Raw genomic sequence first — 21,996 nt, forward strand, 5'->3', positions numbered from 1 at the left:
AACACGGGGTCGCCATTAAGGGATAAACACGGGGTCGCCATTAAGGGATAACACGGGGTCGCCATTAAGGGATATACACGGGGTCGCCATTAAGGGATAAACACGGGGTCGCCATTAAGGGATAAACACGGGGTCGCCATTAAGGGATAAACACGGGGTCGCCATTAAGGGATAAACACGGGGTCGCCATTAAGGGATAAACACGGGGTCGCCATTAAGGGATAACACGGGGTCGCCATTAAGGGATAAACACGGGGTCGCCATTAAGGGATAAACACGGGGTCGCCATTAAGGGATAAACACGGGGTCGCCATTAAGGGATAAACACGGGGTCGCCATTAAGGGATAAACACGGGGTCGCCATTAAGGGATAAACACGGGGTCGCCATTAAGGGATAAACACGGGGTCGCCATTAAGGGATATACACGGGGTCGCCATTAAGGGATATACACGGGGTCGCCATTAAGGGATATACACGGGGTCGCCATTAAGGGATAAACACGGGGTCGCCATTAAGGGATATACACGGGGTCGCCATTAAGGGATAAACACGGGGTCGCCATTAAGGGATATACACGGGGTCGTCATATGTCATCATTAATGGGTAAAGAGTTAAGATACCGTCTTTGGGCAGGTATCAAAGAGCTGTGTGTGGTTCAAACCCTAATGCAAGCCATAGCTCAAATAACACCATCCCAACAATGAAATGTGGTGGTGGCAGCATCATGCCTAGAAGCTGTGCTTCTTGTCAAAATTGAAGGGGGAATGGATGATGCAAAATACAGAGGGATATGACGACAGATCCTGCTCCAGTCTGATAAATAAATAAACCTTAGGAGAAATTTCACCTTTCAGCAGGACAATGGTCCCCAAACACAAGACCAGAGCAATGCACAAGTGGTTCTTAAAAAAAAAAAAAGTTTAACGTTCTCTGATGGCCAAGTCAAAGCCCAGATATGAATCTCGTGGAGGAACATTTGGAACGTGCCCCAACAGACCTAAATGCAGTGAAAGGTGGTTCTGCCAAGTGATAGTATTGGGTTGAATCCCCCCCCGTAGCATTTTTCAGGGTTTTAGGCTTGCCAGGAATTTTGCCCCAGATGTTTTTAAATGATAAAAGAATACTATCGTTCATGTGTTAGTGTATCAAATTTCTCCCAAGTGTATACAGTAAAATATTACTAGGTGTTTGCTATTTTGTGGCACCATTGGGATTCAAACTCGCCATCCCTAGATGGTGCGACATCCATCAGTGGCCCAGAATACAAGAAAGTAGGATTGGCCATATTATCAAAGCAGCATTACTGTCTCCTCTGTCAATAAGAGAGTGACACAAGCCAGTTGTGAGCTAATGTATGCAGAAGAAGGTAGATGGCGCTTTCTTCTGAGATGCTGTGGCTGGCTTCATGAGTCTCAGCAGAACATGGGAAATGACTGTTGGCAAAAATTTGTGGTAAGGGGGGAAAAAAAATGTTTCAGGACATAAATTAGAACATTGCGTATGTTTTTGTGTGCAACAACAGGATATGTATGACTTGAACCCTTGCGGAGCCGAGTTCTTGCCGTCTCCTTTGGCCACTACACCCGAATACGCTTTAAGTGCTAGCCCCGTGTTCACCAGGAACAGCATGCTAACGTCTGTGGCTGTGGCCGTGGTGAACAGCAATACTGTGGCTTTTGTGGGCACTAACCTGGGAGAAGTGCTGAAGGTAATGTTCCCCCCCCCACTCTTATCTTCTGATTCGTTCGACAAGATTACTACGCAGCTTGTATGCTAATGTGAATTCTGATTGATCGGTTTAGCCAAGTGTTTGCGTACTATATTTGCTCTCTAAACCTTGACTTTTTGCAGATTCATCTGACTGATCATGGTGACGTGTATGGCAAATTTCCAGGAGACGGTACTGATGGTCCGGTTAACAAATCCATGTTCTTCGATTCCAGCATGGATCATCTGTACATTACCACTCTGAAGAAGGTTCTTAAATGATACCTGCTTCCAGTTAGACACAATGCAGTACACACGTGCCAACGTGACGCACTGTATTTTCTGTTTCCCTTCTAGATCACTAAAGTTCCAGTGCAGGTGTGTGAACAGAAGAAAGACTGCCAAATGTGTGTGAGTCAGAGGGATCCATACTGTGGCTGGTGTGTCCTGGAGGGCCGGTAAGTGACCTTATGGTGCCGACAGACTGAGATTTCAGCAATTGCACACTGTCCAGCATGGAGCTTTGGTATGCCATCAAGATTGATGCATGTAGGCTGTATGATGATCACATCTACTGAATAGTAGGCTATGACGCAAGTCAATATACAAGAATAAAATGTCCTCAATCTGCACCGCTATAGTGGTAAACAACTGAAGCGAAGCAAGAATCAAGACCTTGCAGAAGTGGTATTTGTGTGTCGCGTTGATCAGTGCGTCATTTCACGTTGCGTTCCTACTGGTTGGTTAGGAATTTGCATGTTCTCTCTGGGTGCTCCAGTTTCCCCTGACAGTTCAGGCATGCAAGTTAGGTAGAATACCCAGCTGCTGGGTTTGTACAAGCCAGTGCATACTTGGTGTCGGTCCCAAGCCTGGATAGATTGGCGAGGGTTGCGTCAGGAAGGGCACCCGGTGTAAAACCGATGCCAAATCAAGTATGCGGAAAAACAAATCCGCTGTGGTGACCCCTAACGGGAGCAGCCAAAAGATGATGATGATTCCTATTGGTTGGTCAGTAGAGTTGAGTCATAGCAGCGGTAACCTTGCGAGTCATTTTTAATTTCTAACACCGTCAGAATTTTGTCCCAGGCTGTCTTTGGTCACAAGACCATGACAACAGCCATCTCTGAACCTCTCTCAAAGACATGCAATATAGAGTCACCATTTTGGAGCCAAGGCCAAAGATATCGCCACGTTTCTTTCATCTGGAACAGCCCAAAATCACAGTGTATACCCGCCATTGAACACTGTGCCACTTGATTTCATCTCATTACGTTGCATTCCAGGCATTTAGCAGACACTCTTATCCAGAGTGGCATACAACGAGCGCGCACACACACCCAGGGACTGGGGAGCAGTTGGGGATTAGGTGCCTTGTTCAAAGGCACTTCAGCCATGGATTTTCCTGTCGGTTCAGGGAATCAAACCAGCGACCCTTTGGGCCCAAAGCTGCTTCCCTAACCTTTAGGCCAGGGGTTTTCAAAGTGTGGGAGAGTCAGCCCCCCCTCAGAGAGCAAATAAACAACAGCCCCCCCCCCCCCTTACAATTTTTGTTGTTGCTATACTTAAATGTTCCATTCATATTTAAAAAAAAAATGGTTGTTGTACACATTTTTTTTATTTTTTTATTTTACACATTTTAAACATATAATCTTTTTTGCACATTTTAAACATCTGTGCTTTTTTAAAACCTCTTTTTACACATTTTAAACATCTATGCTTTTTAAAACCTCTTTTTTACACATTTTAAACATCATCTGTGCTTTTTAAAACCTCTTTTTACACATTTTAAACATCTGTGCTTTTTAAAACCTCTTTTTACACATTTTAAACGTCTGTGCTTTTTAAAACCTCTTTTTTTACACATTTTAAACATCTGTGCTTTTTTAAAACCTCTTTTTTACACATTTTAAACATCTGTGCTTTTTTAAAACCTCTTTTTACACATTTTAAACATCTATGCTTTTTAAAACCTCTTTTTTACACATTTTAAACATCTATGCTTTTTAAAACCTCTTTTTTACACATTTTAAACATCTGTGCTTTTTAAAACCTCTTTTTACACATTTTAAACATCTGTGCTTTTTAAAACCTCTTTTTACACATTTTAAACATCTGTGCTTTTTAAAACCTCTTTTTACACATTTTAAACGTCTGTGCTTTTTAAAACCTCTTTTTTTTTACACATTTTAAACATCTGTGCTTTTTTAAAACCTCTTTTTTACACATTTTAAACATCTGTGCTTTTTTAAAACCTCTTTTTACACATTTTAAACATCTATGCTTTTTAAAACCTCTTTTTTACACATTTTAAACATCATCTGTGCTTTTTAAAACCTCTTTTTACACATTTTAAACATCTGTGCTTTTTAAAACCTCTTTTTTTTTTTACACATTTTAAACATCTGTGCTTTTTTAAAACCTCTTTTTTACACATTTTAAACATCTGTGCTTTTTAAAACCTCTTTTTTACACATTTTAAACATCTGTGCTTTTTAAAACCTTTTTTTACACATTTTAAACATCTGTGCTTTTTAAAACCTCTTTTTTACACATTTTAAACATCTGTGCTTTTTAAAACCTTTTTTTACACATTTTAAACATCTGTGCTTTTTAAAACCTCTTTTTACACATTTTAAACATCTGTGCTTTTTAAAACCTCTTTTTTTTACACATTTTAAACATCTGTGCTTTTTAAAACCTCCTTTTTTACACATTTTAAACATCTGTGCTTTTTTAAAACCTCTTTTTACACATTTTAAACATCTGTGCTTTTTAAAACCTCTTTTTTTACACATTTTAAACATCTGTGCTTTTTTAAAACCTCTTTTTTTACACATTTTAAACATCTGTGCTTTTTTAAAACCTCTTTTTTACACATTTTAAACATCTGTGCTTTTTAAAACCTCTTTTTTACACATTTTAAACATCTGTGCTTTTTAAAACCTTTTTTTACACATTTTAAACATCTGTGCTTTTTAAAACCTCTTTTTACACATTTTAAACATCTGTGCTTTTTAAAACCTCTTTTTTTACACATTTTAAACATCTGTGCTTTTTAAAACCTCTTTTTTTTACACATTTTAAACATCTGTGCTTTTTAAAACCTCCTTTTTTACACATTTTAAACATCTGTGCTTTTTTAAAACCTCTTTTTACACATTTTAAACATCTGTGCTTTTTAAAACCTCTTTTTTTTACACATTTTAAACATCTGTGCTTTTTTAAAACCTCTTTTTTTACACATTTTAAACATCTGTGCTTTTTTAAAACCTCTTTTTTACACATTTTAAACATCTGTGCTTTTTAAAACCTCCTTTTTTACACATTTTAAACATATGCTTTTTTAAAACCTCTTTTTTTTACACATTTTAAACATCTGTGCTTTTTAAAAACATCTTGTTTTACACATTTTAAACATCTGTGCTTTTTAAAAACATCTTGTTTTACACATTTTAAACATCTCATAGCATCGTTAGCTAGCACCTCTTTTCTTGGATCCAGTCCATGAAAATCCAAACTTTAAATAATCGTGGTCATACTTCCTTCTTTTTTTGCTTGGCCCAGACTCTGTCTCCTCACTCACTGTAGCTTTAGGTACTAAAAATCGATCCATTTTGTCTCTAGCAAAGGCTAGCTGAAGTTTGCTAAATGTCCACAATAGTAGCTTATTCTGGTTTATTTTTCCTCACGTTGCGCCCCTCCTGAAGAACTCTGGCGCCCCCAGGGGAGGCGCGCCCCACACTTTGAAAAGCCCTTAGGCCATGGCTGTCACATCATTGATGCCAGTTTGTTTTTAGGGCCCGAGCACTGGAGGTGCAAGGCCCTATTGTTTTCCTAAGGATTCTTCTTATTATTATTATTAATATTATAATACTGCTTTTTCTTCAAGACTTGGCCATTTTTGAGATGCTTCCCATGGGCAAAAACTCATGAAAATTGGTAGACACATCAGTCCTGGCCAGTGCTATTCAGGGATAGATGCTTGGTCCCAGGTGTGTCTGGAGGACTCCATAGCGGCCCTGCATGGCATTGAGGCTTTTGCCCGGTATATACAGTAGTTTCACCTACCGTAACTGTGTCAAATTTGATAGGTGTATGGGGTGTCCCAAGATGAACAAAATACTCACCAGGAAGTGAGTTCTTTTTGGTTTTGTGCATCGTCATGTTACATTTTGATGTTCTTCTTCTGGACGGTTTGTTGGATTCATGCCAAATTTGGTGTACGTGATGTCAAGAGGTTTTGAATTGCGAAAGGATTTGTGATACCTTGAAAAATGTTGAAAATGCAAAACAATACATGTATATGTTAAGCCATGCAAACAGGAAATGTCATAAATTCGCCATGCATTGCCTGATATGGCTCAGACTTCACAGGTTATAGGATATGATGATGGTTCTGATGATATCCACATGCCTGAAGTGACCCTCTGGTGTAGCGCCACCATTTGGATCTGGACAGTAATGAATCCATTGCCTAAAAACTCCTCACTGGTGGTGCCCAGGCTTTTGTCGCATATCTGTGATGCGTGTGCATTGTATGATGACCGTGTGTGACGGGTCGCGGAACCAGAGGTGCGAGGGCCCCTCATCACTGCTCGCAGCTATATTTTTTGTAATTATTATTATTATTATTATTATTATTAAACGGCTCACTGATCTTAGATAGCTCCATTTCAAAACTGTTCAATGAATGTTGCCTGTGAACTCCGTTAGCGATGTAGAATGAAACCCATCACATTCACCTGACAATGTTTCGCTTCAGAACCTTTGTGACATGTACACTCACACAGCGAAATTCCTGTATCCTGATGTTAACGATAAACAAAACTATTTTGATTATGGAAATGATGTCAAGTTTGGTTGATTTGCTATATTCTGAGTGGTTTATTTAAATGGAGACCGATATTGTTAAACCCTATTCACATCAGCCTGTGACAAGTTTAGTATCTGTTAGTTAGCTAGTTAGTGATTTGGGACGTCAGATGTACATAGGAATGGTAGGAGATTTGTGCATGTTTAAGAATCCTGGTTTAAATGGCATTGATGATGTATTTTAGTGAGCAGGAAGACTGTTTACTATTTTAAGTCATTTTTGTGGCTACTGCCTCATAGAGGCGAAGCCACCGTGTCGTCGTATTGTAAGAATGTAAAAACGAGTAAGAATAGCGCATACTCATTACAGTCACCAGAACGGCGAATCGTGATCTCGCGATACGATCAGTCGATCTCGCGTTATCAAAGAACGAGTGGTGAAGCCACTATGGCATCGCGTTGTAAGAATGAGTGTAACGATAGCGAAACTTCGTAACCAATCAGCACTTATCCTGATCAAGTTCGATGACCCGTTCTACTTCTCGATAAACTTTGGAACCGATCGAACCAGAAACGAAATTGGAGAAACCTTGTTATAACTTCGTAGTATCGGAAGATAATCAGCAGATAAAAAGATAAAAGAAATTCACCTCGTGGTTCGCCAAGGCTACTGATTTGATATCAAATATACACTACCGTTCAAAAGTTTGGGGTCACTTTGAAATGTCCTTATTTTTGAAAGAAAAGCACTGTTCTTTTCAATGAAGATCACTTTACACTAATCAGAAATCCACTCTATACATTGCTAATGTGGTAAATGACTATTCTACCGTAGCTGCAAACGTGTGGTTTTTGGTGCAATATCTCCATAGGTGTATAGAGGCCCATTTCCAGCAACTCTCACTCCAGTGTTCTAATGGTACAATGTGTTTGCTCATTGCCTCAGAAGGCTAATGGATGATTAGAAAACCCTTGTACAATCATGTTAGCACAGCTGAAAACAGTTGAGCTCTTTAGAGAAGCTATAAAACTGACCTTCCTTTGAGCAGACTGAGTTTCTGGAGCATCACATTTGTGGGGTCGATTAAATGCTCAAAATGGCCAGAAAAATGTCTCGACTATATTTTCTATTCATTTTACAACTTATGGTGGTAAATAAAAGTGTGACTTTTCATGGAAAACACTAAATTGTCTGGGTGACCCCAAACTTTTGAACGGTAGTGTAAGTGGTGTTTATTTTAAGAAAATTTACCTTTTGGTTATCACAGCTTTTGTTTGGTCCTTCTGAAAGGTCAAATGAAAGGTTTTGTAATTTCTTTTTGTAAAATTAATTAATTTATTTATTTATTTATTTTTTTGAGCTTTCTGGCAGATATTTACGCCAAGAATTCCAGCCATTCAACAAAAACTCGAAGGCAGCAAAGACAACGTTGGAATCTTTTGAGCAATCCACTCAAAATTACAAAAGTCCCATGTTGGAATAAATCAGCTGCTTCGTGAAAACTCCGAGTAAAAGTTAAAAGTGTAATTGGTCAAACTTCTGCTATTCGCTTTAATTTAAATTTTTTAAAAATATATTTGAGTCTTGTACACTACACTTGTGAAACAAAATGTGCTCACTAGTACTAAATAATGCTTCGAAGACAATTCATGAACAAGTGCTTTCTTTCTGACGATTGTGAAAATAGATCTAGTTCACAGCACTGTATTTTGAACCAGAGACAGTAAACAAAATTGGTCAGTAAAACACTACGAGCCCTGACGCTGCTCACAGCTTGGTGACGCTTGCAAGAGATGACGCGAGGATCATTGATAACATGTATATACGCGATATTTACTGTATGGACATGATCAGCAAACAATTTTATTTATAAGCAGTAGCCATAGGGTACGTATTTAAAAAAAAAAAAAAAACTCAGTATGTAATGATGTACGGTACAACTCTGCAACAGTTTACGAATGCTATACAACAGTTCAGGAATGCAGATATGGCTTCTTGCAACTCAGCATTTAATTTAAATTTTGAATTGTAGATGCACCAGAAAAACGGAATGCCGCCGAGGAGAGGAGAAGGACGCGTGGCTGTGGAGCCCCAATCAGAAGTGTGTCACCATTCAGGCTTTCGATCCTCCCAACCTGAGCTGCAAGAAGACCAAGCAGGTCAGATACCATTAATCTTTCCTTAAATAATTTGTATTCCATGAGGCATCTTCTGGGTAGCTCCAGTAGATCAGACCTTTCTGGTATTGTGCTAATGCTGCTTCCGTTGTTACTTCTGTTTCGCTCATGGCAGGGCTTTGTTCGACTCGGTTCCTAAATCCCTCAACAGTCAATCATTTAATGAATCAAATCCAGTGTTTTTTGAGGCGTCTAGATTTTTGTTTCGAGAAGTGCATGACTTGTATGACGATACACATCTACTAGGGTGCATCAGTTGCCCTCTAAAAATGAAAAGTTCCTCCGATCATGATGCATTTTTGTTTTTATGTTCCTTTTGGTAAGAAAACACACTGGGTGAAATATTTTGACAAAATTCAAAAGTTTAATGGTGGCACCAGGAGCTCAGAGTTATGGAAAAAGCTGCTATTTTAGGACAAAATTTCGATCACTTTTCATGAAACATTATGGCACCTTATAGAGTATACCAAATATCTTATGGCCCTTTTCCACTACCCTTTTTCAGCTCACTTCAGCCCGACACGGCTCGCGTTTCGACTACCTCAGAGCAGCACGACTCAGCTCGCTTCAGCCCTACTCAGCACCCAAAACTCGCACGGTTTTGGAGTGGGGCTGAAGCGAGCCAAACCGAGCCGAGTGGGGCTAGGGGCGTGAGCAGACACTCCCCTGTGCACTGATTGGTGAGGAGGAGTGTCCGCACACGCCCACACACGCCCCGCAAGCACGCTGGGATCTGTAAACACCGTAAACCCGGAAGAAGAATAATTACGAATTATGAGAATTTCTGAAGCCTTATGCGCCTCGCCTCATCTATATGCTCTTGCCAGTATCTGTTGGCGTTGTCGGTGACAACAAGCCACAGCACCAAGACCAGCAACACTAACGACTCCATGTCCTCCATGTTTATTGTTTACTCTCCGGGTCGTGAGACTACCGCTTAAAAGCTCACTGATGTCACTGTTTGCGCCGCCTAACGGCATCACGTGACGTCCACCCACTTTCGCTAACTCCACCCAATGTGTCCACCCACTTCCAGCCAGCACGGTTCAGCGCGGTTGTAGTCGAAATGCAACTCCAACAGCCCCACTCAGCTCGACACGGCACGGCTCAGCACCGCACCGCACGGCTCAGCCCAACTCGGCTGCGTTGGTAGTGGAAAAGCGGCATAAGATCCACATTTTTAGTACATATTCTAAATATATTCTCAAGCACAGTTTGAGTTTTAGCTGTTCGTTGAATCATTGTTCAACTACTTTTAAACAATACAAATGTATTATGAATCACATTAATGCTTCTCAATCCCTTGCAAAGGTTCTTAACATGATCTCTGGCTCACAAGAAATCAATAAATGGAGTCCAACATTGTGATTCAAACCTTACGCGAAAACATAAAATAAGCGTTTTTTTTTTTGGCAAAAAATGAACCTCATGGTGCCACCATTAGACTTTTGAATATGGTCAAAACATTTTACAGGATGTCTTTATTGGTGAAAAGGAACACCCAAACAAAAACGCATCAGATTTTATGAAAGTGAGGGCAGCTGATGCACCCTAACATCTACTTATGTGTGCTTTCACGCCTCAAAGCATGATGCACTGCCAGGCACAAATTGAAGATGCTTTATCCCTCACTACTGCTGTGATTTTGGATGGTTCTGCGTTTCTTTTTCTGTCGGTGCTTTGCTTCTCTGAAAAACACACATTTCAGTTTCATTTCAAGGCTTTGCATTTTACTGGGTCTCCTTTGATTAGGGCTGCCCGTGCCCTTGAATTAACTTCATGAGAGCTCTTCACTTATTCATATTGAATATCAGGCTTTTTTTTTTTTTTTCCTCCTTGACTTTTTTCCTGATTTAATTGCCATGTGCTTATTTTTAGTTAGCATTTCATTAACCATGAGTTGTACTCTTTTGCCCCGATCCCACTATATTCACCCTTGTGACGGTAAACGAGTCGTGCGCTATGAGTCACTGCATCTTATTTTCTTGCTTTAACTGTCCTGCGCAGGTGAAGATGAACGTCTCCCCACTCCCCAACGTCGAAAAAGATGAGCTGAAGTGTGCATTCAGCGACTTTGAAAGCAAGGCCGAGATGAACAACGGCCAAGTAATCTGCACTTTACCAAATCCAGTGGACATTCCACCTACTCCTGGGACACAAGGTGAGACCTGGCAGCATATCTTCTGGCTCTGTGCGACTGTTGGGGAGGTTTAATATGCTCACGTCTTGCATTAATGAGCAAGCTGATTTTGTAGGTAGCTCCAGAGGCAGCCTGTCAGATCACACTGTTCGTTAGGCTAATTTAAGCACATCTCCGTGCACCCTGTGTTTCGGAATGGTTTTCCTGGAGAGAGGTCGATGGTGTCCAAATGCCGTCTTCCTAATTGGACACCATTTATCTCCGTCACATGCCAGGGATGTCGTGAAATGCTGTCTCACAGCTGCCTTCTGGAAGCAATGTGTAGTACAACAGTACTGTGTTGTATGTCAGTATGTATGTTGCATCATTAGTTCAAGTGTAACTTCAGCCCCAGCTCTGAGCCTAAATCTAATCATCTCACTGCATCGTTTTTGTGGCTACTGCCTCATCGAGGCGAAGCGAGGTAGTAGCCATTATGTCATCGTGTTTTCAAAACGTAAGAATGAGTGTAAAGGGTTGTTTTACAGTCAGGGTACAAAGTTTGTGTCACAGGGGTCGAAAATTTAAATTGATTCAAACTGGTTCTTGTACCAGTTTTTAAGTGAAGGACAAGTTAAAGAACAGATTTCAGGTCATTTTTTGACGTGTGTGTATGGTAGTTTTGTGTAATCTGCTGTAAGATGGGAGAAACAAACGAAGTGATTCTCGGAGAGGAATTTTTTTTTTTTGACAATTCAGAATCCGCTACTTCCATAGTGCTTTTAAATAGAAGGCTGTAAGCTTTGTGTTAGGCCAAGTTTACATTAGATCGTATCTGTCTCGTTTTCTTCGCGGATGCACTGTCCGTTTACATTAAAACGCCGGGAAACGGGAATCCGCCAGCGTCCACGTATTCAATCTAGATCGTGTCAGCTCCGGTGCTGTGTAAACATTGAGAATACGAAGATACGCGGATACGCTGTGCTGAGCTCTAGCTGGCGTCGTCATTGGACAACGTCACTGTGACATCCACCTTCCTGATTCGCTGGCGTTGGTCATGTGACGCGACTGCTGAAAAACGGCGCGGACTTCCGCCTTGTATCACCTTTCATTAAAGAGTATAAAAGTATGAAAATACTGCAAATACTGATGCAAATACTGCCCATTGTGTAGTTATGATTGTCTTTAGGCTTGCCATCCTTCCACTTGCAAGTGGTAAGTGATATGCGCTGGGATCACACACACAGCGGCTCAGTCCCGAATCACTGCTCGTGTGCTTCACTCGCGCGCTCTGTGAGCTGCACAGGGCCGGAGTACGCACCCTCCAGAGGGCACTCGCTGTTCAGGGCGGAGTGATTTGGAGCGCAGGATGCCTGCGGAGCCGAGCGTATCCGTGTATTGGTGTTGCTGTGTGCACGCGAATCGTTTTAAAAACGTTAATCTGATGATCCGCTGATACGGTCTAATGTAAACCCCACCTTAGTTGTCTCTAATATTTATGTCCCAATATCTTGACCACATTTTAGGATGAAAATAATCATTTTAGATATGTTATTTTATATTGAAAAATTAGCTGTCTCGGACAGGACTTTTTTTTTGACACAATTACATACTAATTTGATCAAAATAGTCTGAAAACTTACTGGCGTTCAACATTAAAACTTAACTATGTTTCCAATGATATGGAGCCAAATATGTGTTTTATGGTATAAAGAATGATTTAAGTGCATCCCTTTTGGAGCTACCTGTGGTCAAAAAAGCACTTTTTCTAAATGACACGAGTAATGTTGCTAAATATGACATATATTGCCATACATTCACCAAAAATAACGTTATCACCAAATTTTTTTTTTGCACGGTAAATAGAGCTATCACAGGGCTACAATAAACAACCAAGTTTATTTAGTCAAGCTTTTTGATATTGAAGATAATAAGTGTTAAATGTGATTTTTTTAGCTTGCGTACCCTGATTGTAAAACAACCCTAAAGCCAGTATCTCACTGGGCTGCGACAGCCTGCGACTAGTTGGAGGCACAACAATTGCGATAAAATATTCGAATTAGCGACAATTTTCACTTGGAATCACACTGAATTGATATTCGCATATTTTACCGCAATTGTTGTGTCTCCAACTAGTTGCAGGCTGTCGCAGCCCAGTGAGATACACTCGCACGTCTTCCTGTCTCACGGAAACTGACTTGAGAAGGGTTTGTGACGGCTTTGCGACACCAGCGACGCATTTGCGGCCATTTTGAGAGAAATTTTGTCGTACGAAATGTTTTGAACACGTTCAAAGTTTCAGCAACGAAGAAGCGACACTTTGTGGGTGGTAAAAGAGAGCAACTGGACTTGCTTGAAGATTCTTGAAGACGTTTCACCTCTCATCCGAAAGGCTTCTTCAGTTCTGTCTGATTGGTAGGGAGCATCAGGTATTTATCCTCTCATGGATGAAAAGCTCATCTATTGGCCCTTTTCCACTACCCTTTTTCAGCTCGCTTCAGCTCGCTTCAGCCCGACATGGCTCGCGTTTCGACTACCTTAGAACAGCACGACTCAGCTCGCTTCAGCCCTACTCAGCACCCAAAACTCGCACGGTATTGGAGTGGGGCTGAAGCGAGCCAAACCGAGCCGAGTGGGGCTAGGGGCGTGAGGAGACACTCCCCTGTGCACTGATTGGTGAGGAGGAGTGTCCTCACATGCCCACACGCCCCGCGAGCACGCTGGGATCTGTAAACACCGTAAACCTGGAAGAAGAATAATTACGAATTACGAGAATTTCTGAAGCCTTATGCGCCTCGCCTCATCTATACGCTCTTGCCAGTATCTGTTGGCATTGTCGGTGACAACAAGCCACAGCACCAAGACCAGCAACACTAACGACTCCATGTCCTCCATGTTTATTGTTTACTATCCGGGTCGTGAGACTACCGCTTAAAAGCTCACTGATGTCACTGTTTGCGCCGCCTAACGACATCACGTGATGTCCACCCACTTTCGCTAACTCCACCCAATGTGTCCACCCACTTCCAGCCAGCACGGTTCAGCGCGGTTGTAGTCGAAATGCAACTCCAACAGCCCCACTCAGCCCAACTCAGCACGGCACGGCTCAGCCCAACTCAGCCGCGTTGGTAGTGGAAAAGCGGCATAAGGTGTCGTTGAGTCATCCTGTTGGTGTGGGTCACTGGGGGCTGGATGTGAACGGCCTCGAGAGTCGTTAGGGTGATCAATGGATTGCCCGTTAAGGTGATCAATGGAATGCTGATTCTCTCTGTCCTCCTGTGAGTCACTGAAAACAGCTGGGTTTTGGTGTGCATTCAGTTGTCTGGGAAGTGTGCCAAGGACTGCATTGTAGGTGGCTGATAAATGATGTCTAAGGGCCTCTGCATGCTCTTGCGACAAGGCTTTCGCAGATAGCTTTTCGCAGACAGTTGTAATTTATCGTTGAGCGGGGAGTAATAGGCGTGCGCGATGTTATTCACTGCCACAACGCAAGGGGGCGCGAAGTCGCGAAATCGCTAGGAGTAGTTGGTGGGTGTGGTTAGTGGAGTGTTTATCCTCCGGTTACTTATAATGACTAGAACTGGAGTCGTATAGATGTACGTACTTCCTCACTTCCTCCATCAACCGCCCTTCGTGCTGCTCCATCTTCGCTCGTGTTTTTAAAAATGGCGGTCGTGAAAACAAAACAAACCGGGAAAGTAGGGAAGCGGAAGTGTGTGTACAGCAGATGTAGAGTGGACCAATCAGAGCTCTCTTGTCTGCGAGGCTTCTGCGGTGGTCACAATTTTTGGGAGGTACGCACAGAGCGTCTGCGAAGGGAGGGGGTCTACGCAGACACCATCTGCGACGCCATCTGCGAGGACTGGGTTGTCAGCATAAATTGGCCTTTAGACCCCCACCTCTGTTCAGTGATGGCCGTTCCAGATTGACAAAAATGGCTTCTTTAACTCCTCGCTCATACCAACGATCCTCTCTGGCTAAAATGCGTACATTGCAATCCTGAAATGAGTGTCCTTTGTTGTTAAGATGAAGATAGACAGCAGAGTCCTGGCCTGAGGAACTGGCTCTCCTGTGTTGAGCCATGCGCCTGTGGAACGGTTGTTTAGTTTTCTCCAATATACGAGTCCGTGCATTCCTCACTGCACTGAATTACATACACCATGTTGTCATGTTTGTGTCTGGGTATTCTGTCTTTAGGGTGGACCAGTTTCTGCTTCAGGGTGTTACTGGGTCTGAAATGTACCGGAATGTTGTGTTTGTGGAAGATCCTCCTGAGTTTCTCAGATAGACCAGAAATGTAGGGAATGACAATGTTCTTGCGTTTGTTCCTGTTATCCTCCTTGTCCGTTATGTTCCTTTTTCTGCTCTTGAAGAAAGCCCAGTTGGGATACCCGCAGTTCTGAAGTGCTTTCTTGATGTGATTCTGCTCCTTCTCTTTTCCCCCTACCGTTGTAGGAATGTTCTGAGCCCTGTGTTGCAAGGTCCTAATGACCGCCAATTTGTGTTCCAGTGGGTGGTGAGAGTCGAAGAGTAGGTACTGGTCTGTGTGGGGGGGTTTCCGGTAGACCTCGATGCTAAGGCTTCTGTCTCGTCTAATGTGTACATCACAATCCAAGAAGGCTAGATTATTCCCACTGACGTCCTCCCGAGTGAAAGTGATGTTGATATCCACTGCATTGATGCGCTTAGAGAAGGCTTCCACTTCATGGGTGGAACTATTGAGACACTTTGCGACTCATGCGAGGAACTTGAGAAGCCCCGCGAATGTTTCAAGACACTTTTGAAACTCTCTCGCGAATGATGTTCGCAATTTGTCGCAAGCTGTCGCAGCCCAGTGAGATACTTCCCTAACGATAGCGCACTGCGCATACACGTAAGCATTAGAATCACCAGAACGGCGAATCGTGATCTCACGATACGATCAGTCGATCTCGCGTTATCAAAGGTACACAAGAACGAGTGGTGAAGCCACTATGGCATCGTGTTGTAAGAATGAGTGTAATGATAGCGAAACTTTGTAACCAATCAGCACTTATCCTGATCAAGTTTGATGACCCGTTCTACTTCTTGATAAACTTCAGAACCAGAAACAAAATTAGAGAAACCTCGTTATAACTTCGTAATATCGGAAGATAATCAGCAGATAAAAAGATAAACGAAATTCACCTCGTGGTTCGCCAAGGCTACTGATTCGATATCAAGTAAGTGGTGTTTATTTTAAGAAAATTTACATTTTGATCATCACAGCTTTTGTTTGGTCCTTCTGAAAGGGCAAATGGAAAGGTTTTTTAAGGTTTTTTTTTTTTTGAGCTTTTTGGCAGATATATTGAGAAACTGATATCAACTTCTGCTATTCACTTTAATTTATTTTATTTTATTTTTTATCTTGGAGTCTTTACACTACACTTGTGAAACAAAATGTGCTCATTAGTACTGAATAATGCTTCGAAGATGATTCATGAGCAAGTGTTTTCTTACTATTGTGAAAATGGATCTAGTTCACAGCACTGTATTTCGAACAAAACGCAGTAAATAAAATCGGTAACCAAAACACTACGAGCCCTGATGCTGCTCACAGCTTGGTGACGCGAGTATAATTGATGACGTACTCTATATACGCGATATTTATTTATTTACTGTATGGACATGGGATCAGAAAACAATTTCATTTATAAGCAGTAGCCACATGGACCCACAGGGTACCTATTTTTAAAAATGCTGAAAGGTGACACGAGGAGGGGTGTGTGGCAGGAGTTGCTCAGCGAGTCTCGATCAGCATCTGAAAATGAGTGTGGTTTCACAGACTCCATGCAATGACTTCGAGACGTACCAAATGGTTGACGCTACATCAGCATCAGCCTTTAAAGGTTGCTCCAGGGTGATTTTTGAGCCCATTTCAGCCCATAAAATGCAGATTTCTTTTAAGAAATAAAAGAAACCTCATCTCATTTCATCATCTCTAGCCGCTTTATCCTGTTCTACAGGGTTGCAGGCAAGCTGGAGCCTATCCCAGCTGACTACGGGCGAAAGGCGGGGTACACCCTGGACAAGTCGCCAGGTCATCACAGGGCTGACACATAGACACAGACAACCATTCACACTCACATTCACACCTACGGTCAATTTAGAGTCACCAGTTAACCTAACCTGCATGTCTTTGGACTGTGGGGGAAACCGGAGCACCCGGAGGAAACCCACGCGGACACGGGGAGAACATGTAAACTCCGCACAGAAAGGCCCTCGCCGGCCACAGGGCTCGAACCCGGACCTTCTCGCTGTGAGGCGACAGCGCTAACCACTACACCACTGTGCCGCCCATAAAAGAAACCATAAAAAAAAAAAAAATTATATTCTAATAAATAGAAATAAAGAAGAAATTGTATTTAAAAAATGAAAAATGTTATCAGTATGAACACTATCGTTGATGTTTCATCACAGTATAGAGTCATATTGTTTAGTTTACAGCTCAAGAACCATAAGCTCCAGTATAAATGCAGGGCAACAAATCAGACGAAACTTGCAACGCAGTGCTGTCAATAACGGCTAATTTCTAATGCGATGAAATGGCGTTAAAAATGAATCATGTTTGGGTCTAACCTGTCTGATTTTTCTCTGCCTGTGTAGATTTTGTAGCGGTGCCTGTGAAGATCATAGTGAACGGCACAATTGAGATAACACGCGGTGAATACAGGTTTTACAACTGTGCTGCGGTTGCGAAGAACGCAGTAAATACACCGTAAGTGATAACCGGGCATGTTCCTGCCACCATTAGTAGTAAATCTGTGTAAGATACAGAAATGCAAATCTGTCTTTAACCCGTTCATTTTCCTGCAGGTGCATAGCATGTGTGATGAGTCAGTGGGGCTGCCAGTGGAACACGCAGGATCACACGTGCAGTGACCAGGACGACTCTGTGCAGGAAAACATCATTAAACAAAGCCAGGTGCAAAGAGATTTGCGTATTTCCCAAATTTACATTTGATCCCAAGCGACTTGCGTTTGAGAAAGGATACAACTTGAGAGTTGGCCAAGAATGGCAGCTTGGCAATGCTGGCTTTTGAACTTTCTAATCGCTTAGCCAAAGCCTTAACCACACTCACCACTTCCTTGTTACATACACAGACATCTAGAGTAAAAGTGCCTCGGGTTTTTTTTTTTTTTTTTAAATCTGGAAATGAAAGCCTTTACATTGCAAGAACTAAAGTTTTGTGGTTGCTTCCCCTCTCCCTGGTCCATATTCAGATACTCAAATTCTCCATCTGTTTCTCTCGTCATTGTAGAAGTGAAACTCCATAGGGATCGCACAGCAGCACAACTAACATTTGACTCGATCTGGTTCTTTTAGCGTGATAAGTGTCCTCAGTTTGAGAACCTGGAACCATCACTCATTCCTGTGGACTTCAAAACTTCCCTCATGTTCGAAGGCAAAAATTTGGAGAAGTACATGGTAATGACACTCCTCATGTAATTACTCCTTGGTAATGTAACATACGTGAGGTGGGACACCTCATTGACGTAATCTACATTTCTCGTCTTCTGCTTCTTCCAGGGCAAAACGTTCCAGATCGGCACCGAGCTCATGAAGCAGGTGGGCGACGTGACGACTACGGGGTCAAAGTTCAGCTTTGGCGGTTATCAGGTCCGTATGTCAAAAGACAGGCTTTCGATATCCCTGAACAGTCTTGTGGAATCTTGCATCTGAAATCTGTTTTTTATTTATTTTTATTTATTTATTTTTTTAAAGGAACAGTCCACCGTACTTCCATAATGAAATATGCTCTTATCTGAATTGAGACGAGCTGCTCCGTACCTCTCCGAGCTTTGCGCGACCTCCCAGTCAGTCAGACGCAGTCAGACGTGCTGTCACTCCTGTTAGCAATGTAGCTAGGCTCAGCATGGCCAATGGTATTTTTTGGGGCTGTAGTTAGATGCGACCAAACTCTTCCGCGTTTTTCCTGTTTACATAGGTTTATATGAGCAGTGACATGAAACAAGTTCAGTTACACAAATTGAAACGTGGCGATTTTCTATGCTATGGAAAGTGCGCACTATAATGACAGGCGTACTAACACCTTCTGCGCGCTTCGGCAGCGCATTGATATCTGAGCTCCGTATCAATGCGCTGCCGAAGCGCGCAGAAGGTGTTAGTACGCCTGTCATTATAGTGCGCACTTTCCATAGCATAGAAAATCGCCACGTTTCAATTTGTGTAACTGAACTTGTTTCATATCACTGCTCATATAAACCTATGTAAACAGGAAAAACGCGGAAGAGTTTGGTCGCATCTAACTACAGCCCCAAAAAATACCATTGGCCATGCTGAGCCTAGCTACATTGCTAACAGGAGTGACAGCGCGTCTGACTGACTGGGAGGTCGCACAAAGCTCGGAGAGGTACGGAGCAGCTCGTCTCAATTCAGATAAGAGCATATTTCATTATGGAAATACGGTGGACTGTTCCTTTAAAGATTTTTTTGGGGGGGGCTTTTTTCACCTTTTTTGGATAGGACAGTGTAGAGACAGGAAATGAGTGGGAGAGGGAGACGGGGAGGGATCGGGAAACGACCTCAGGTCGGGATCGAACCCGGGTCCCCGGATTTATGATATGGCGCCTTATCCACCCGAGCCACGACGCCCCCCTCTGAAATCTGTTTTAATTGTCATCTTTGTTGTTCACACAAGCGTTCACACATCCAGTCGTTTCACACCTTTTCATTCACGCAGCGCTGCAGTATGTTGAGCATTTTGTTGTCCTTTTCTGTGAAATCGGCCCAAGACGATTCGCACAGTATTTGCGTCAAATTCTCACCTCCTTTAGGACTTCGAACATGCTTGAGCCGTTAGCGTTGAACTACTGGATGCATATAAGGATGGATACAGAAGATTATAGAAATGTTAGTCATGAAATTGCCAATGATGACACTACACACAATGAAACGAACCGAAGGTTTAAAAAGGGCAAGTAAGGATGAAATCATGCTCGTAAAATTTTCATTGGTCTGAAATCCAGTGATTGGGGAGAAAAAAGTAAATAAAACCTTTGCTATTTGCACAGAACACCATCAGCAAACAGCAAGCGCTAAATAAATGATGAAATTATAAAAACACCTAGTTTAACCATTTTGTCTATGTAGCATTGTTTTGTAGGTAGGTAATACCATGCAGTGATACATGGCAATAAAATTTATGACCATTCGAATCGATGAACTAAAAAAAAAAAAAGAATCGTGATCATCATCAGGCTGCGTAATCTTCGTTTTTCCTAGCTCTAATTGTGTTATTTAGACAGCAGAGTGTAATAACGTAAAATAGCGGGAATACATGTGACTTCACCCAAGCTGGAAGTCACACAGCTCTCATGCCACGGAAATGCACAAACAGATCTAAAATGGGAAAGAGCTGCTGTGTGATTGACTGTACAAATAGATTTAACAAGAAATCGGAGCTCTCTTTAGACAGACTGCTGAAATATAAAGAGAAGAGGAGCAAACGGAGGGAGTACAAATGTTCATAAAAGTTTAAGAAAAGTCCGATTTATTAACTTTCTTCATTTTTACTAAAAGGAATATGTTAGTTAATAGGCATTGTTTTACTCCAACCGTTACAAACGTGGGTAAATTATTGATGGTTATGAAGAAAATGAAATGAGTTTATTTATTTATTTTTAAAAGAATGTTTAAGTTGATAAAGAATAGGATTTTTTTTTTCCAAAAATCATCTTTCGGCTGATCCCATTAGGGGTCGCCACAGCGGATCGTTTCCGTATATTTGATTTGGCATAGGATTTACACCAGATTCCCGTCCTGATGTAGCCTAGTAAACTAGACCCACCCACCTAGCGGCCAAAAATATTTTTGCCTACGAGTGGGTCAAGCCTCGCACCATATCAACAAAAACACCCCGGGCATCAAATCGTGCCCGCCAATCACAACGCAGGGTTTTTGTTTGGATTCTTTGGGCGGGCTTTTGCAGGAGCGACGACAAGGCTGCGTGACGCTGGAGAAAGCACAGCAGGAAAGATGGCTACGGCTAGTGAACAGCGCGCGTTTGACTCCGCTTTGGAATCAGTTTTAGAAGAATTAGACTTGGAGTTTTCGTTGAAACATGAGCAGGAAGAGGCTCTCCGCTCATTCCTTTTCAAGAAGGACGTTTTCGCTGTTTTGCCGACCGGCTATGGCAAAAGTCTGATCTACCAGCTCGCTCCGCTCGTAGCCAAAAGGATGGGGCTAGTTTGTGCAGTACGAAGAATTAATAAACAGCTTTGAAACATTACTTTTTGATTGTTTCTTATTTTCCCGTTATTTTAAATTTAAGGGAAATTATTTCACCAAACACCACTAAATAAAAACTCAAAAACAGTTTAAGCAAACCCTTGAAAAAAAAAAGTGTATGTTAAGTATGTGGTACAGACTCCAAACTTGTGGTCATTATCTCCAAACTTCTTAATATCTAGAACCTGTTTATTAATTAATACGCATTTTGAAAAATTATTTATTTCAAGGCCTCCCCCACTGCTTTCTGTCGCTCTGACTACGTCACAGTCAGTGTTGCGCTGATTGGTCAGAGCGTTGGCCTATACGCACAGAGACAGTTTGAAAGACAGCGGGTTGTTCCTCCCACCCCCTTCAGAAATGTCTACGAGCGAGGCCAGACTAAATATTCACATTTAGTCTGGCTTGCCAGGCTAGTCCTGATGCACTCTATCCGGATTTGGGACCGGCACTAAGTATGCATTGGCTTGTAGAACCCCAGTGACTGGGTATTTTACCTCATCTGCATGTCTTTGGACTGTAGGAGGAAACCCACACAGACATGGGGAGAACATGCAAACTCCACACAGAAAGGTCCCCGCTGGCCGTGAGGTTCGAACCCAGAACCTTCTTGCTGTGAGGCGACAGCACTAACCACTACACCACCGTGCTGCCCGAATTTTCTTTTTCCCTTCTTTTCTTCTCCCCTCCCTTTCCTCCCCCTTCCCAAAAATATTGGGGTGAGGGAAATCAAATCATGAGCCCAATATCATGAATTGAATCATGAACTGGGTGGATCCTTACGTTCTTGTTGTTTTGACTTTTTATGCCTCCGCCACCATAAGGTGCAGGAGGCATTATGTTTTCGGGTTGTCCATCCATCCATGCGTGCGACCGTCCCGAAACCTTGGTAACACGATATCTCAAAG

At 42.1% G+C, this 21,996-nt stretch overlaps 1 protein-coding gene across 3 annotated transcripts in view; it reads left to right on the forward strand.

Annotated features, from left to right (window-relative positions):
- LOC132869632 (plexin-B2-like) overlaps window positions 1-21,996 on the forward strand; it is a 495,410-nt gene that overhangs the window by 427,113 nt on the left and 46,301 nt on the right. For all 3 annotated transcript variants that reach the window (XM_060902925.1, XM_060902923.1, XM_060902926.1), the window contains 9 exons: window positions 1,525-1,710; window positions 1,854-1,979; window positions 2,067-2,167; window positions 8,555-8,681; window positions 10,707-10,860; window positions 17,443-17,554; window positions 17,653-17,761; window positions 18,164-18,265; window positions 18,368-18,457. In XM_060902925.1, the coding sequence (XP_060758908.1) occupies window positions 1,525-1,710; window positions 1,854-1,979; window positions 2,067-2,167; window positions 8,555-8,681; window positions 10,707-10,860; window positions 17,443-17,554; window positions 17,653-17,761; window positions 18,164-18,265; window positions 18,368-18,457 (1,107 nt within the window). The remainder of the gene's footprint in view (window positions 1-1,524; window positions 1,711-1,853; window positions 1,980-2,066; window positions 2,168-8,554; window positions 8,682-10,706; window positions 10,861-17,442; window positions 17,555-17,652; window positions 17,762-18,163; window positions 18,266-18,367; window positions 18,458-21,996) is intronic.

The sequence above is a fragment of the Neoarius graeffei genome, chromosome 21 (genome assembly GCF_027579695.1).
Source record: "Neoarius graeffei isolate fNeoGra1 chromosome 21, fNeoGra1.pri, whole genome shotgun sequence".
NCBI lineage: Eukaryota > Metazoa > Chordata > Actinopteri > Siluriformes > Ariidae > Neoarius > Neoarius graeffei.